The sequence below is a fragment of the Muntiacus reevesi genome, chromosome 1 (genome assembly GCF_963930625.1).
Source record: "Muntiacus reevesi chromosome 1, mMunRee1.1, whole genome shotgun sequence".
Taxonomy (NCBI): domain Eukaryota; kingdom Metazoa; phylum Chordata; class Mammalia; order Artiodactyla; family Cervidae; genus Muntiacus; species Muntiacus reevesi.
This window is the reverse complement of record NC_089249.1, coordinates 211,366,395-211,384,409: the sequence shown is the minus strand read 5'-3', so window position 1 is coordinate 211,384,409 and position 18,015 is coordinate 211,366,395. Positions and strand designations below refer to the sequence as shown.

At 34.9% G+C, this 18,015-nt stretch overlaps 1 protein-coding gene across 2 annotated transcripts in view; it reads left to right on the top strand.

Annotated features, from left to right (window-relative positions):
• PRR16 (proline rich 16) overlaps positions 1-18,015 on the top strand; it is a 165,515-nt gene that overhangs the window by 90,362 nt on the left and 57,138 nt on the right. Inside the window, exon 2 of one of the 2 annotated variants that reach the window (XM_065934536.1) lies at positions 17,166-17,257. The exons of the other annotated variant lie outside the window; for it this stretch is intronic. Within the exon in view, the coding sequence (XP_065790608.1) occupies positions 17,246-17,257 (12 nt within the window). The 5' untranslated portion in view covers positions 17,166-17,245. The remainder of the gene's footprint in view (positions 1-17,165; positions 17,258-18,015) is intronic. 2 annotated transcript variants of the gene reach the window in all.

Here is an 18,015-nt window from a genome sequence, read left to right as displayed (position 1 = left end):
AAACTGAAAAATGTCGAAGCTTGAGAAGCTATTTTGTTGAGGTTTAAAGGATGACCTTGGCCCATCCATGTTCACAATGGACAGTAACTTGATTAGCACATTAGTTCAGGTTTGAGAAAATCAATTACGAACAAAGAAATAATACCACTGTTTTCTTCCAGATAAGTTTCAGTTTTGTGGGTTTCTTCTATTTTGAAACACTGACCTCTCCAGGGTGTTTTCAGGAAACACCATTTCATGGTCACTGCTCCCTGGAACACTCTCAAATCTTTTTACACATGTCAGAGTAACATTAAAGAACACACAAATGTTTGCTTTAGTTAGATAATGTTTGAAGTGCCTTCTGCTTTTGTTAATATTGAACTTCTCAAAAGGGAGGTAAAAAACATAGAAGGAAGAATGACAGGCTGGGAACTGCAGAGCAACAGGTCTCATCTGTTAAGTAATGGCCATGTAGTGGGAGGCACCATGCCAAGAGCTTTATTATTGTTGTCTCACTTAATTTTCCAGCAATCAAAAATGGAAATGCTATTGTTATGCTAATTTGTACAATTTTAGAAAACTAGGAAGTTACCAACTTACATAAACTCACACTGGTAGAAACTGCATGTGCATGCTAAGTCACTTCAGTCATGTCAGACTCTGTGACTCAATGGATGTGTTACCCGCCAGGCTCCTTGGTCCACGAGAATTCTCCAGGCAAGAATACTGGAGTCGGTTGCCATTTCCTCCTCCAGGGGTTCTTCCAAGCCAGAGATTGAACCCGTCTCTTAGGTCTCCTGCATTGGCAGGTGGATTCTTTCCCACTAGTGCACCTGGGAAGCCCAGTAGAAAGTGACTTGAGATATAATTTAAATGCAGGTTTTGTGGAATTCGGAAACCAAACTCTTAATTGGTATGCCAACTTGTGAATGAAGAAAAGAGATAGAAAAAAGAGAAAGGGGGAAGCGAGGATAAGAACAAAAAAAGAAAATTAATTTAAAAATATTTCATTGTAAAATATATTTTTCATTATAAAATATTTGGTAAAATAACAGAAAATATGGAAAAAGTCAGTCTGACAGCCACAAACCATGGGACCTCTTTTATATTTTCCCTTAGTTATTATGCTATATGTAAATTTGCTTGATTGTGTTCCTATTATACATGTGCTTTAGTTATTTTTTTTTCTCACTAGGGATTTCCCAGGTGATCCAGTGATTAAGAGTCTGTGCTACCAATGCAGGGGGCGGGGGTTCAGTCCCTGGTCGGGGAACTAAAATCCCACATGCCAGAGTGCATGTCACAAAAACAAAAACAAAATTTTCTCACTGAACATTTACCTTCAGTATTTTCCGAGTTATTATAAATCTTTGTAAACACATTTATGTTGTATAATATGTTAAGAAAATGAACCATAATATAATTATGTTTGTTGAAAGCATTTAGTTGTTCTCTGTGATACATACTACAAATATGAACACCAGTATCCACACAACTTTTTCCCAATTTTGGATTAGTCTCATACCTCTGAATAATTATTTTATGCAAAACTTCTAAAATAGTAGACTCTTGACAATTTTTATTTTAGAGAAAGCATGTTATGAACAACTACCCTCTTATATAGAATTGCTATCCTGAAAATAAATTTTAAAAACCCTTAACATCCAAGCCTTTTCACTCTTATACTGTAAATTTCCTTGTGATAAATCATACATCATTTATTTTTAAGATAGAGCATGTCAGTGTTAACTTTCCAGAAATCTTAGAATACTGATAAGATTCTTTCCTACAGCTGCAATACCTATTTAAAAAAATAAATTCCTCTTTAGACATTGCAAGTAAGTCTTTTATCAATACATATTAGGAATATTCAAATGAAGATTTACTCTTTCACAAAGTAAGAACCATGTTCATAAACTTTTTATGTTATGTCACTTCTTATCACCTTTAGTTACTTAGACTTTCATCATCATATTACTGAAGTGTAAATCACAGACCTGACTTGGTTTTTAAAATCATCTATGGAGTTTTGAGTCCAGAGAGATTATCAAAGCATACTATTTTTTCTTTTTTTTTTTTTTTCGCCTTGCACCTCTTTACCTCTTTAAATTTGAGAGAAAGGGCTACAGTATACCTGGGAAAAAGAATGTTCACGAATTTATAGCAGAAGAAGTTGTACTTTCTAAAATTTTGTTTTTTGTTCTAATTTTACCCTCAATTGTATCTTGGTTCCCTAATTTTCATGTAGTCTGTCAAAATTAAAATCTGTATAGAATGTTGGAAGAGGCTGATTTTTCTAGTTTTATGGCTGCATTTTAAACAGTAGGCATCCTTTGAATTTGAATATGTTTAATGTCAATAAATAATTTAATGGTTTAACGTCCTGACCTTCTCCAACTGTGGATAATCACATATAATGAATATTAAGTAATTGAACACAATGGTACAATGAGGAAGAAACCTACTCACTAAAAGCCTGAATACAAATCTGAACATAAGATGTAAATATAAGAATTATAGGTATATACTGACCTATTAAATGCTTATATTTTCAATTAATACAGCAACTCTGAAGCCAGGTACAATTATCATCCCTATTTTATTGATGGGAAAACTGAATCATATAAGAAAAGGCAAACAGTTAAAAAGGCTCTATGCTTAGTTGTTCAGTCGTGTCTGACTCTTTGCAACACTATGGACTGTAGCCTGCCAGGCTCCTCTGTCCATGGGGATTCTCCATGCAAGAATACTGTAGTAGGTTGCCATTCCCTTCTCCAGGGGATCTTCCCAGCCCAGGGATCAAACCCAGGTCTCCTGTATTGGAGGCAGATTCTTTACCATCTGAGCCACCAAGGAAGCCCATATCAAAAAAGTAAATTGACTGATTTTGACTCCAGGAGTGTGCTATTTAACGGATAAGAAGGAGATCTTCTGATTGGCACATTCTAGGACAAGTTTGTAGACCATTTGATGTATTTGTTGGTGGGTGACTGGACAGAGAACCATAGGTTTGAGTTGGCCATAGGTTAAAGGTGGGATGAGGGGGGAAATCTAAGAATGAAAACTGAGTAAACAAAAGTGTGTTTCAGGGAAATTTTTGAATGGATTTAAAATCAAATAAATGGGAAAGATTTCATTGTGAGAGAATAAAGTGTACCTGGGGTTTACAGTGTTGTGCATTTTCTGCCAAAAATATTCATGTTTCATTAAAAATGGAAAGAAATAAATTTTTAAAAATAACCAGTGAGAACAAACCCTGTTGGAGAAATACATGTGACAAAATGGATGAGAACATACTGTGGAGGCCTTTAAACAATAATCTGGAGTTTTTTTATCAAACAGTTAAGGTTTTTAGGACAGTACATTCTGATTGATTCTCTTATTTCTTCCATAATTGGTGATATTTGGTATGGGAATATAAAATTCAGAATGGTTATTTCCAGATTGTCTCTCAATTAAAAAATGCCCCAAAAATGTGAGAGATCTAAGATGGTCTTAAATCTAATTGTAAATGGACATTCCAAAAGTTAGGCATCCTGCCAAATCAATTTTTATTATCTATCACTGAATAACAAATATTTCCAAAATTTGATGACTTAAAACATCCATATTCATCCATTACCTCTGGTGGTTTCCATGGGTCTCAGCTGAAAGATTTCATGCATTGGAGGTTGGGACTACTTATAGACTCATCCGCACAGAGTTGGCCCTGGGAGCCTGCTGTAGCTATTGTTAGTATGGCTACCTAGGACCGCTTCATTTAGCCTGGGATTCCTTCCTTACAACCTGGTGGTTGGGTTCCAAGAGCAAGTGTCTTAAGTCAGAGGGTGATCTAGCCTGAGGTCCTTTTGCTTTTTATTACCTAGCCTCAGAAGTCATTGAGCACCACATCCCCTACGTATTATTGATTAAGGTAGTTACTAAAGTCCACCCAGGTTGAAGGCAGAGAGACCCTAGACCTCACATTTCACTGGAGGATTGGCATCACATTTTTATTCAAGTGTGCAGGAAGGGATATGTGTGCCTGTATGTGTATGTATCACCATGCTTAGAAAATACAATCTGCCATTCCATCTGAGGGTTCTAAAACTTGCCAGGGCCTGGCAAGCCAGGTAGGAAACAATGAGTCACACTTGTCTCCAGAAGATACTTTATTAAGCATGACAGGGACTAGGCCAACTCACAAGAGGAGACTTTATTTTGTTTTTCTTTAGCCTGTACATTTTGGTGAGTATTTGTTCTGAGAAAATAGGAATTTACTTCGTGGCACCTGACTGGAAACGGATCTAAAAAATAAAACAATTACGTCAAAGATGAAATAATTATCAAGAATGGCATTGCAGTTGTTTGTAAATCTCATGAGATTTGGACATGTTGAACTGCCAAGGCTAAAACATTAGTTGCCTGGCAAAAAGACAACTCTGGAGATTGGTGGATTATATCAGAATGATGTTTGTTGTTCAGATGGAAACTACCTCTGAAGTACCGGGCACTCTGTCTGGAGGCCATCCACGAGTTGCCTAATATTAGGGAGGATTCTCAGACCCATTGGCCTAGCTGCTGTAATCAATTTAGGCATTTAATCCAGGCATTCCAGGAAATTGTTGCAAGTTTCAAAGGTTATCCTGACTTTGGTTATTGATCTAACTTGACATTAAGTATCTGTTGTGGACCAACGATTGTATGTTGCAAGTATAGAAATGAACCCGGTCCCCTTTGTCCTGTACTGTATCTACCAAAAGAAAGAGACATGAGAATAGGTGATTTCACTACAGGATGGAAGTGCCCTTGTAAAGAGGGAGATCTGTGAAGCAGAAGTCATTTCCATCACGATGCGGGCAGAGTGGGATTGAAACATGTCCTGTTGGAATCCAAGCTCCTGGCCTTTGCACCCCACCATATTGACCTCCTGTTGTCCTCAGTCTCTTAAAAATATTCTCTAAAATAAAACAACAGTGTGTTTACCTTTCCCCCATGGAAAAATGAAAGATTCAATTGTTGAAACAGCTTAAAAATCAATGGACTCTGCAATGCTAAATAAGAACAAGACAGATAAGTCAATTCCACTCCTGCGCTTGATGGCTTATTGAAGGAAGTCTAATTTTTTACTATTTAAATTTTAAGTCAGTAGAAAGCAGCACACATCAGTACATAAACAGTGTTAAAAACATTTTGCTAGTTTCAGAAAATGAAGAACCAAGCGGGTGTTTCTCTTTGGTTGAAAATGAAGCTTAATTTTTGTTTGTCTTCCTAATTATTTACATTTCATTGAGAATTTCAGCTACAGTTCAGGTTAGTATTTCAAGATGAGCATATGTTTCAGCTACATGTTAACACGTTACCTTCAGTTCTGACAGTCCTGTTATCTTGAAGCTTACTCTCCAAGATGAAATGAAATACAAAAATATATTTTAAATTGGTATGTGCAAAATTATCTTGAATGTAATATGTTAACCTCAGCCTAAATATTAGGATATTTATCTTTTGCTATCCTTTATTTTGCTCTTTTAGATAATATTTGGACAATTTAGTCCTTCTCTCTATGTCTAACATAGGATCCATATGTTATTTATACTAAAACCCAGTTCTAATAATGTTATTTTACTAAAGAGAGAAGCCCCAGTAAACATCCTGGATTAGAATCTTGGCTCTGCCATTTCCTAGCAATGTGACCTTAAACCATTTAGCCTTTCTTGGCTTCAGTTTTATCCTCTATAAAATAGGGATAATAGCAAAACCCACTTCATAGGGTTATGATAGAATAAATAACTAAGCTTTGTATTTTAATAAAGAATAAAAAGTACACTCATTTGCCTAATTTTTCAAGGCTTTTTACTAAAGACACTTTCTGAAATGTATCTTATGCTTTAAAAAATGTATGTTCCGACTGACCAGGTACAAGCCTGATTTTCTGAATGTTGATTATTAGCTCCAACTTCCTCACCTTTGCAGATACTACTCTCTTTCCCATCTCTATCTATTTTCCCCTTATCAGTTGAATGTAATGTAGCCTATTCTAAGGAAAATATCCGCAAGTTTTCAAAATACAGGAATATCCAGCACAATACAAATCTTATTGCTGTTTAAGCTGGTTTAGTCTGAGGCTGTGGATTTAGGGTGGTGATCCTTAGACTAACTGGCCAAATGGCAACAAGTGAAATGGGATTGGGTTCTTAATTTGCCTACCAAAAGATACCTTTAAGCTAATAATAGTTTTCCCTCATCCATATGATAGTAATCTTGTCCTCCTTCTCTACTCAAAACCCTTTCTGTGATTCATAGTTAATTTATTTGATTTCTTATCTAGGATCATCAGCTAGTACTTTGTAAACATGTTATTGAAACATGATTGACTTAGAAAAAGATACATATATATATTTAATGTGTACAACTTGATGACTTTAGAGATAAGTGTATGTTTGTATCATATACATGGAATTAGTATCACAATCAATGCCATAAACATATCCATCACCTCCAAAAGTTTCCTCTTGACCTTTTTACTTACTGTTTTCATTTGTGATTAGAAAACAATATCTACCCTTTTAGCACATTTTTAAGAGCTACCTTCTCTCTTCATGCTCCTTTCAGCTCTTATTTTTGCTCCATATCTAAGACATGATTTTGAGAAAACACTTGACTGTAAGAATGCTTTCCTCTCAATAGAATATAAACAAACAATAAATCTCATTGTCAAACATGCTGTTACCTGAGCAAGGCCTCATGTTGCAGCCTCTCATCACTCATCCTTTGAGATCTGGCAGTTTCTTGATTCTACCCCTTTGCGCTCTTCTCTTGCTTCTAAATGCCTATAGCAGTTTGTGCCTACGTTACTCTATCCGTCTGCTCTTTTTCTGTCCTGAACTAATTGGGACACTTAACTTTTTTTTACTAGGAAATAGTGAATGGCTGGAGAGAGGTTTGCCTCATCTTCCCATCTACCTCAAGTATCTTGTCAGTAGGAGTTTTTAAATGTTTTCTTTCATCCTAATTCTGTAATTATTGACAATACTTTTATGCTCATTCTGTAGTGACTGATTCAGTGTTAAAGTTTTAGAAAATTTTACTTTTTTCAGAGATCTTCAAACTTTTGAGAGGTAACCAATATACCTAGAATTCTCAACTGCTGAAATTGATGCTTGAACTGTTTAGGGGCGAGTTTGAGGTCAAACATATCTGAGTTTGTATCAGCTGCTTCTAGATCTGCCACCTCCCTAGGTTACAGTTTGTGTAATTGTAAAATGGAGAAGGAGAAATTGTGAAATGTTTGGTGAAGGTAGAACAAGATCTTGACTATAAGTTCAAGTCCATGTCTCATAATGACCATTCAATTAAGATTAGGTATTATTATTGCTATGAATAAAAATGAGTATATATGTATATATAGTCATAATTACTCATCACAGTTTTGATACATAGTAGCCCATGAAGAAAGCTTCTCTGATCCTCATTGGTTATATGTATTTTGTATTCTTTATATTTAATCTAATAGTATTCCAAACTATTTCAATACCAGTCTAATAATAGTATTTTTATTTTAAAATAGTAAACTCACAGAGATTAATACCGTTGCAAATAAATTGTATAAAAAGTGTTTTGAATGAATTATCTTGATTCTTTAAAAAAACAAGATAAAATAATTTTTTAGAATGGTGTCTTTAAGAAACATGTTAAAACAGCTTTGCAAGAGTAGCTTATGTTTCCATTTGATGTGTTTAAGAGAAAAATCCTAAGATTGCTATCAGAGTTTTTTTTTCTTATGCAGTACGACAGCTTGAACCTTTATATGGTATTTTGGACATCTATCACTTTCATCATCAAAACGTCTGAGAAGATAAACTAGCATAACCAAAGCATTATACTATGTTATAGTTTTAGCATACATACCAATGAAGATATCATTTTCCTCTTCTATAAATTTGGGTAACAAACTTACCTCAATTGACATCTATATGCTGCTTCTTAAACACTCTCTTTCAAATATAAATTTCAAATCAAAGTGCTCTACTTACTAAAATGAAAAAATACTTGTATACCTGGGGAGTGAAATGCAAAATAACTTTTAGAACGCAATGGATGCTTAGTAAATATTCTTGATTAAATTGACAATCAACATGACCAAATTGTAAAATGCTATGTTCAGGACCAGCCAGTTTGTTATGTTTTGTTTTATTTTATTTTGTTATGACATATATTACATCAACCAATACATTATATTTATATGAAGTGTTTGAATCATAGTAAGTAATAATTTTTTTTATATTGTGGCTTTAGGGAAACAGGCTTTTAGCAAATGATGGAACCATAATCTTTTGCAATGATTGCTTCAAAAGTAATTTGAAACACAACTAGTTTACACATTATATATCTTTCCTTTTTCTTTGTTGCCCACTCTCTTAGTGATTCACCCTTGGTAGACCATAAACTATTGTTTAAATGAGACAGTATATATCTTAACTAATAATTAACTTTGGATTTTCATGATACTTATTTTATAGGGCATGTGGACATATTTTGTTATATTATTGATATTTTATTAATATGTTTTCTGTGTAATATTCCATAGTCTCAGTGATAATGCTAACTTCTAAAGATGTCTTACTCTGTCTTCTGGAATAGCATGAGATAATTAAATAAGTTAAATAAAATTAATAATTTAAAAAATTAAACTCTTGAACAGTTACAAAAACCTAAGATGTCTACTTTATTTGTGATTTCCTTCTTAAATTAGTAATGTGAGAAATCACTTTATTCCCAAAGTGTCCTAATGTGAATTTGATATTTCCCTTTAGGAATCTTTTCTTTCACCAATTAGTGTTTATCTTTCATATAAATACTTTAAAGTGTTCTAGATCTCTAATATTGCTTTAGGGCTTCCCTGGTAGCTCAGACAGTAAAGAATTTGCCTGCAATGCGAGAGACCTGGGTTCAATCTCTGGGTTGGGAAGATCCCCTGGAGGAAGGCATGGCAACCCACTACAGTATTCTTGCCTGGAAAATCCCCAAGGACAGAGGAGCCTGGCGGGCTCCAGTCCATGAGGTCACAAAGAGTCGGACACGACTGAGCAACTAAGCATAACACAGTATTGCTTTATCTCAACAGTAGTCCTAATTCAAAGAATTTAGCTTTGCAACTTAACTCTCAGTGTTTCCATCATTAAAATGTATTTTCTATCAACATGTAATATTTTATGAGTACCGTTTTTAAGTTGAGATATTCATAGCAGAGTCAAAGATTGGTAGCTATTGTGAAAATTTAAGAGGTTTCTTCTGTGTTAAGGGTGACTTTGTTCTGAAGTGTCAGCAATTACTTGGCTTTGCTTTGAATTAGCCATTGAAATACAGAAAAGTCTCATAACTTGTACTTTATTTGTTTCTTTACCTGTCACATAATAGATTTACCTGATCCCCCCTTTTTGATGTCTCGTCATTGTTTTTTTAATCCATTGACCACTGTGACTGATTAAAGCTGTAGTCTTGATCTATGTTCAAGCGATGTGAGCAGGCATCTGCTGGAGCTTTTGGGAAAGTTTCTTGTCTCTTATTGGATACAGTAAACTCCACTTTATCTGAATACTGTGGTAAGAGTGTGAGCTCTGTATAGCTGCCTGAGGGTGAATTTAAAACACTTGAATTGAGAGATGCATGGTTTTCATTAAACTGGAGCCTGATTATGCTGAAAAACCTAGACATTTAGTGTATCTAATTTAAAATTTTATAGACATGTAATAAAATATCACAAATATGGTTTATAGGCCTTGAATAAACCTCCCTAATTCCCCTTTCCTTTCCTTTCTCTTTTTCTCTATACCTAGATATAAACAAAATTCTGAATTTGGTATCAATTATTATTATATATTTTCTATGTTTTCTCCTTATGTACAAATTTACACATGTTTACAAATTTATGCATCATTCTTTGAATTCTGTATAATTTGTGTCATATACACTTGTGCAAATAATTTTTCTTATGTTTCTCAAAATTTCTGCTTAGAGTTTATACATTTTTACTGATGGATATTATTCCATTATAGACTATATAGGGCATTCCATTATAAAGACATACCACTATATATATATATACACACACACTTGCCCATTCATTGGCAGCTATAGATTTTCAAGTTTTGTTAGTAAGGATATTAAAATGTATTTAATTGATATTTTAAATCATTGCTTCCTTGATTATAAATATTTATTGGCCATTTGGATTTTCACATTTATTAAAATTTTGTTTGCATAATTTATATTTTTCTACTGGATTACTCATCTCTTTTGTATTGATTTATAGAAGGTCTTCTTTGCTATCCTTGAGTACTAGGTCTTCATATAATGTAAGCTTTGAAAATATCTGTTTCTAATCTTTTCATTATTTGGAACATTGTTTATAGTATCTCTTGCACTTTTTAGTCAAATTTATCACCATTTTGCTTCATACTTTGTGCTTTTTGAGTCTTAAGAGTCTATTTATATTTCAAGGTTATAATTATATAATTTTTTTCTAAAATTGCTGAAGTTTTGCTTTTCGATTTTGAGAAATAAACATAGATAAATAGATAGATATAGTATAGTATGGCTCAAAGCAATGTATATCTTATGAAATTATTTTCAAAATACTCAAAGTTTTTTAAAAATGTTTTATTTACAGCTAGATATAGGTATTGGATATATATGCTACATTACTCATATGACTAAAGAACAAAGTAGTAAAAAATTCCTCATTTTTATTATCTGGAAAGCTTCATTTTCTTTCCTATTTCCCTGGGCTATTCCTAGAATAATGGTTTAAACTGGGGAAAACTTCCACAGTTTCAGTTCTGTTATTAAAGTCTCAGAATTACATTTTCACATTGTACTTAGCTTTCCAAATCTCAGGCCCCACGAAGACCTAGTGTCTTTTGGTATTGAAGTTTGACCTCTGCTTTGCTCAAATTCCATAAATAAAGACGTTTACCCTCAGGTAATATCTGTACAATCTAATCCTAGATGTGTGTGGCATGTGTTCCAGGCCAATTTTAGCACCTTGAACAGCTAAGCTGCAAAGACAGTTGGAAAAGCAGTTTCTTCCCATTTAATGTGTAGATTTGTGGTGGAGTTTGGTTTCCTTCATCACTGTCCATCTGTTTGCTAGGGCCAAATGAATAAATTCCCTTCACTACAAAGGTAACTGGTTCAAAATTAAACTGCCTTGAAATATTGTTTTTCAAAACTGTACTCTCCCTATATTTAAACCCTGAATGCTTGATGTGGCAACATGAGTTTTTAGTTTTGAGATGATATTAACTACAGTTCATATATATACCTTAAAGAAAACAAAAACATTTCAATACATATATTTTATTTGATTATTTTAAAACTATGTAATATTGTGCTCTAAATGCTTATAATAAATGTGATTATTCTATTGCATTATTCAGTAAAGTATGCATATACTGTTACTTCCACACAATCCAGTTTTTTTAGTGTGAGTATGAATGCATGTATGTTTTGAATTGAGCACTGAGGTGGCATGATCCTATTTGATCCTGAAAACTTACAGGACTTACATTTTCATTTTATTGAAGTTATAGATTAAAGTTTGCTCTCTACTATTTTCTGAAACTGAAACTAAATTCTTATAGAAGGAAGATATATGAGCATTATATATATTTTGTGAAGATTATGGGAAAAACATCCAGTGAGCATGTTGGCAGAGACTGAAGGGCATATAATGCTGTTGTTTACCCATGATGTTACACATGGAACATGGGTATAATACATCTTGCCCATGTCTGAACAGTGCTGACCCACGGTTCCGCTGGAGACTCCTGGACACTCACAGACAAGTCTGGGTCAGTATATTAAACCTAGACAGCATATTAAAAAGCAGAGACATTACTTTGCCAACAAAGGTCCATCTAGTCAAAGCTATGGTTTTTACAGTAGTTATGGATGGATGTGAGAGTTGGACTATAAAGAAAGCTGAACGCTGAAGAATTGATGCTTTTGAACTGTGGTGTTGGAGAAGACTCATGAGAGTCCCTTGGACTGCAAGGAGATCAAACCAGTCCATCCTAAAGGAAATCAGTCCTGAATATTCACTGGAAGGACTGATGCTGAAGCTGAAACTCTATTACATTGGCTACCTGATGTGAAGAACTGACTCATTGGAAAAAACCCTGATGCTGGGAAAAGATTGAAGACAGGAGAAGGGGACGACAGAGGATGAGATGGTTGGCTTACATCACCAACTTGTTGGACATGAGTTTGAGCAAGCTTTGAGAGTTGGTGATGGACAGGAAATCCTGGCGTGCTGCAGTCCATGGGGTCTGAAAGAGTTGGACATGACTGAGCAACTGAACTGAACTGATCTCTGAATCCAGTGAAGGAAATCTACTAACTAAGCATGAATTTTAAAACAAGGATCATATTTTGTTGTTTATTTGCTGATTTACTGAATAATCATAAAATGCACAATTAAAGATAGTGTTGGTATTTGTAAACAGGAAATATTAGATTGTATGGTTGGATTCTATCTTTCTGATAGCTCTTAGGCTGAAAATGATTGATATTTTACAAAAATTTTTTCCATTTTCTTTTCTCTTAAATCTTGGAATATTTATCTTAAATTGTCCTGTGAAAGGTCATGCTTTGATTTTATACTAATGCTATAAGTATTATACCAAATTTCATGATTTAAATCTCCCTCTGATATTCCCAACTTATTTACATGAATGTTGTTTAGACCATGCATTTTACCTTTCCTTTAGGACAAAATAAATAAACATAATCCAAAATGTGAACATTTTATTTAATTCATATGATCAATTTATATGTGTGATCTATTACTGAATTAAATTCAGCTTTAAAAATAATATTTATATTGTTGGCTTTTCTGGAGTTCTTGATGCAATTCCAACTTATAGTGATATGCTGTACTTATAAATACCTTTTTCTTTAAGGCAATAAAGCATCATGTAAGTGATGGTTGTTAAAAATAAGACAGAACCCTGAATTTTAAGTCTTTATATCCAGACACATGATTTATTTAAGAAATCTGACCTAAGAATCAATAGCCCTCTGCTACTTAGCCTAGGAGGTGAGATTTAATTAAGTTTGTTCAGCCAATAAACAAATCTCCTTGATTCTTAGATTCTGGTGCTATGAAAATGAATAAGTTAATCGCTTCCCTAGAGGAACTTTGAGTGCAGTCAGTTGCATACTGACTAGAATTTGAATGATGCTTTCCTTCGCAGAGTACTCATCCTCAGGGATTCAGTTGATGGATATTTGTAGATTGTGGGTTATAGGTGTATGTTCGATTCCTAGATAAATCTGATGGTTTCATACAGAGACACCTTTTCTTCTGTAACCAGACTGCGACCCTGTACATGTGACACATTGTACAAATGCATATGATGGTGATCATAAGGTAACACGATAATGTGACACGTTCAGTGTAAAACCCATAGTGATTCAGGAGTAACCTGTTCAACATTCAGTTCTCATCCTGTGGGCATTTCTGCATCTTGTTGGAAGGATACGCAAATACTCAAGGCAGAATTATCAAAACAGACTGTGGACATTGATTAATTCTGGGAAGGCGGAAAATGTAAATGCACATTGGTCAAGAATTCAAGTTTGGTACTCTTTCCTCTAAAAAATTCACATCATCTTCTGTTATTTCCCAATAGTGATTCCAAGTATAAAGTTTAGACCTTTTCCTTCTAGAATGGGTAATGATACTCTGGATAATTGAAATATAGCTTAATGATTTACTCCAGTATTTAACAGATAATTTTCAAACCTTTTTCATTTTGCTGTTAGCCTAGTCTGAGACTGTGTCTAAAATACATGAGGGAAATCAAAGAAGGACTCGTTTAGCTTGTATTTGACAAAAGGGCTCTGTTGTTAAATAAGACCACAAGTTATGGTTGGAGTGGTTTAGTAACAGCTTTTTCCACTGTGCAAAGCCAACCAGTCTTTGCCAAATAGCAAGACAGAATCTATACTGTCAAAATGGAAAAAGTGGTGGCAATTATGAAGCAGGGGAATTCTGGCAGCACACTTAGAATTTGGCACTTCACTGTGAGAAAGAATATATAGGTACCAAGTATTGCAGATTTGCTGTTGTATTGCCTGGGGGAATATTTGTCCCAGATTAACGAATGACAAGGGCTTCCCTAGTGGCTCAGACTGTAAAGAATCTGCCTGCAATGCAGGAGGTCCATGTTCCATCCCTGGGTCAGGGAAGATCCCCTGGAAAAGGGAATAGCTACCCACCTTGGTATTCTTGCCTAGAGAATTCTAAGGACAGAGTAGCCTGGTGAGCTACAGTCCACGGGGTTGATGAATGACAAAGCTTAGGTGCTTGGCTCAGAATTTTTTTTGAAAATTTTTATTGGTGCGTAGTTGATTTACAGTATTGTGTTAGTTTCAGGTGTACAACAAAGTGAATCAGTTGTACATGTACATATATCCACTCTTTTTTAGATTTTTTCCCGTTACAGAGTACTGAGTAGACTTCCCTGTGCTATACATTAGTTTCTTATTAGTTATCTATTTTATGTGTATATGTCAATTCCAATCTCCCAATTTATCTCCCCCCAACCCCTTATCCCTGGTAACCATAAGTTTGTTTTCTTACATCTATGACTCCTGTTTTGTAAATAAGTTCATTTGCACCTTTTTTTCCCCTTCGTTTAGAGTGTTCTGAGAACCTCTGTCAGTAAAGATTTCGACATGGATAGTGGCTGCAGTTCTCTTCCAATTTAATAACGTAAACACCTATTATGTACTTTAAAAAGTCTTAAATCCTTTTCATGTGTTAGCTCATTTAATTTTCACACTAACCCTATGAATCAAGTTGTTCCATAAACAACATTGGTGTGAACTGTGTGGATCCACTTACATGCATATATTTTCAGTAGAAATGTACTGTAGTAGCATGTGATCTGTGGTTGGCTGAGTCCATATATTCAGAACTGAGCAAACAGAGGGAAGATTGTAAGGTTATATGGATTTTTGACTACAAGAGGGTAGATACCCCTAACCTCCCAGTTGTTCAAGGATAAACTATGTTTTTTACCTCCCCTGCAGGGAAGAGAAAAAAGGGAAAGCAGAGAAGTAAGTACTTTGCCTTGGACCACACAGCTAGTGAGTGGACTGTGGCCACCATTCTTCTACCACCAGTCTCCAGGGTCTTGGTGTGATGAATGAAATAGTAGTGTTCAATGGAAAAGTCTCTATTCCTTTCCGTTTGTCCTTAAGGCTGTTTTTTTTTTTTTTAAGTGGTTTTTTGGGGTAAACATTCTTTGGGTAGAAGGGGAGAACAGAGATGCATAATTTCTATCAGAAGTGTTAACATAGGGTGATTTTTATCTTTCCTTTGCTTTTCCACTGCAGCATTATAACTTTATGAATCTGATTTTTGACAGCATTGTTGAGTATTCATGTAGATTTAATGTGAAATGTGGTTGGAACATTTGATTGCTCTCCTTACTTTTGACTGTTAACTTTGTTAAGTGTTCGAATCATAAATTTTTTCAATACTAAGTAACAAAAAGTGCTTGCATAATACTATTCATTAGATTTTAAAATTAATTTTAAGTGTTTTGCTTCCAAACTTTATAATTCATTATTAAAAAAAATGTTTCTTCTAATTTGTGTATATGTAATAAAAATGTGGGCAGGTGTTTTTGTTTTTCTTTTTCTACCAGCAACTAGAAGTACTCCTGGCATATAATTGGTACTCAGTGAGTATGTCATGAATTGACATTCCTTATAAATGAATGAATGATGATGGTAAATGCATTGAGCTTATTCATGTGTATACTTTTGCTTTTCCTCTACTAAATTTTCAAACATCTTATTGATGAAGAAAACTGGTAATAGCATAGGAAGCAGAAGAAAGGTGAGAAAATTGTGCCTTTCCTCAACATGGCCCCAAGCTGGTTCTTTTGAGCTACCTGAGGGAGGGGTCTTTCTCATTCATCTCAGCATTCCTAGTACTGACCAAACATAGTGCTGTTTAAGTAGTGAGAGGATGAGTGAATGATTTTGCAAAGTGGATGACTGAAACCCCTGTCGTTAAGTCTTAAGGATAGCAACTGCAGTGTTTGGAGAACATGTTACCAAAGGCTTAGGCAGGAATGAGGGACTGTACACTTGGGGACTTACTGTAACTCAGGCACATGGGCTCAGTACTTAGACCTCTCAGGCCATGGACTGTGTCCTCACTGCCCTCTGAAACTTGGAGTCCTGACAGTGTCACTGCCAAGAGGCCACTCTGCCTCTGCTATAACCAGATCCGTCACTCAGGTGTAGTGTCATCTTTGGTTCCCATGACCTGGAGTATGTTTCTCAGAGGTTGGTTCAGTCCATTGGCACCTCATACAACTAGCCTAGGCTTTGTGAGACAAGTCATCCCTTCAGATATTTCAGGATAGCACTCTCATTTCCAAAGGCTTCTCTGTACCACCACACTACTCGGGAGTATTTGTATTAGCTTTTGTGACGTGGTTGACTGCCCCTTCTCTCTGATAGGGGTTTCCTCAATGGCTCAGTGGGTAAAGAATCCAGCTGCGGCGCAGGAGGTACAGGAGACTCAGGTTCAATTCCTGGGTCCGGAAGATCCCCTGGAGGAGGACATGGCAGACCACTCCAGTATTATTGCCTGGAAAATCCTGTGGACAGAGGAGCCTGATGGACTACAGTCCACGGGGTTGCAAAGAGTTGGACATAACTTAGCAACTAAGCATGTGTCTCTTCTGATTACTGTTTCCAGAGGTGGTCCTCATTTGCCTATGTTAATAATATGTTGGACAGCAATACTAAAACAGTATTGATTAATGAATGTGTTAATTGAAAAAAAGTTTCTAGTGACTTGCTCTCGTATTCTATATTCAGAAAGAATAGATTCTCAGGGAATGTTCTTGAAGTCTTGATTGATTGACTGATCTGTCCCATGGTTCTCATGTTTTCATTCACATTATTTAGTCCTTCATGTGCATTTCCTCCATGTACACGCTTCATATGTTAACTCCTCTCTTCCATTCATGTGTTCATCAGTACAGCCTATGCTTTCATATTGACTAATGCCCCGCTCCCCTCTGCATCATCTCCCGTGCCTGTTCAGTTCAGTGTGTTTTGGAAAGTCTAAAGTAAATACATTATGTTTAAAAGTTCTCTAATTTTTTTAACAGAAGCTCCATTACCTACTCCCACCTCCCCACATGATGAAACAGGGAAACTGCTGCAGGCAGTGACAACAGGACACCAGGAAATGCCCGAGAAGGTCAGCACTGCTTTGCCATGATGTTTACAGGAATTTAGACAAGACATGATTGCATTTCTAAGAAACATGCAAGTCCATGATATCATTTGTTATTTGAAATATACATACAAGATACAATTACCAGTTAGATCTCTTTGAATATTAAAGTTATTAAGTAATGACCATAGTCACACAATTAACAATCACACACTAATTATCACCATAGAATTGTCATATTTTTAGTCTATGTTTTATATTGAAATTCCATAGAGGAAAATATGTATAACAGTATCATGAAATTCAGCAATGTTTTCTTTGTAACATTTTTAAAATATTTGGAGGAACATTTATGGTGTTTTTCAAATTGCAAAATTTAACTTTTAAGGTGCCAGGATTAACAAGTTCATGTTAAAGCATCCATGTTTTCTATGAATAAGCTAGTTTAAATTTTGATAGTTATATTTATTATCTGTAGCAAAGTAGCAAGTTTCACCATGAAGAAAAACAAGATTATATAAATGATATTATTTATAATCAAATATTGAATTAATGCTCATTTTTAAAAGAAAGTTGATTTTGGGGTACTCATTAACTCATTAACAATTTAGGGATAGTCCCGCCTTCACCATATGTGACCGTAAGAAGGACTATTGCCTTTACTAGCTTTGTATTCCTAAAGTGAAAACATGTAAAGTCAGAAATGTTCTTCTGTTGCGGTCTTCTGTTTCCTACCATAAAAGGCTGACAATAAAGGTTTCATTGGTGTCTGTTTTTCTATA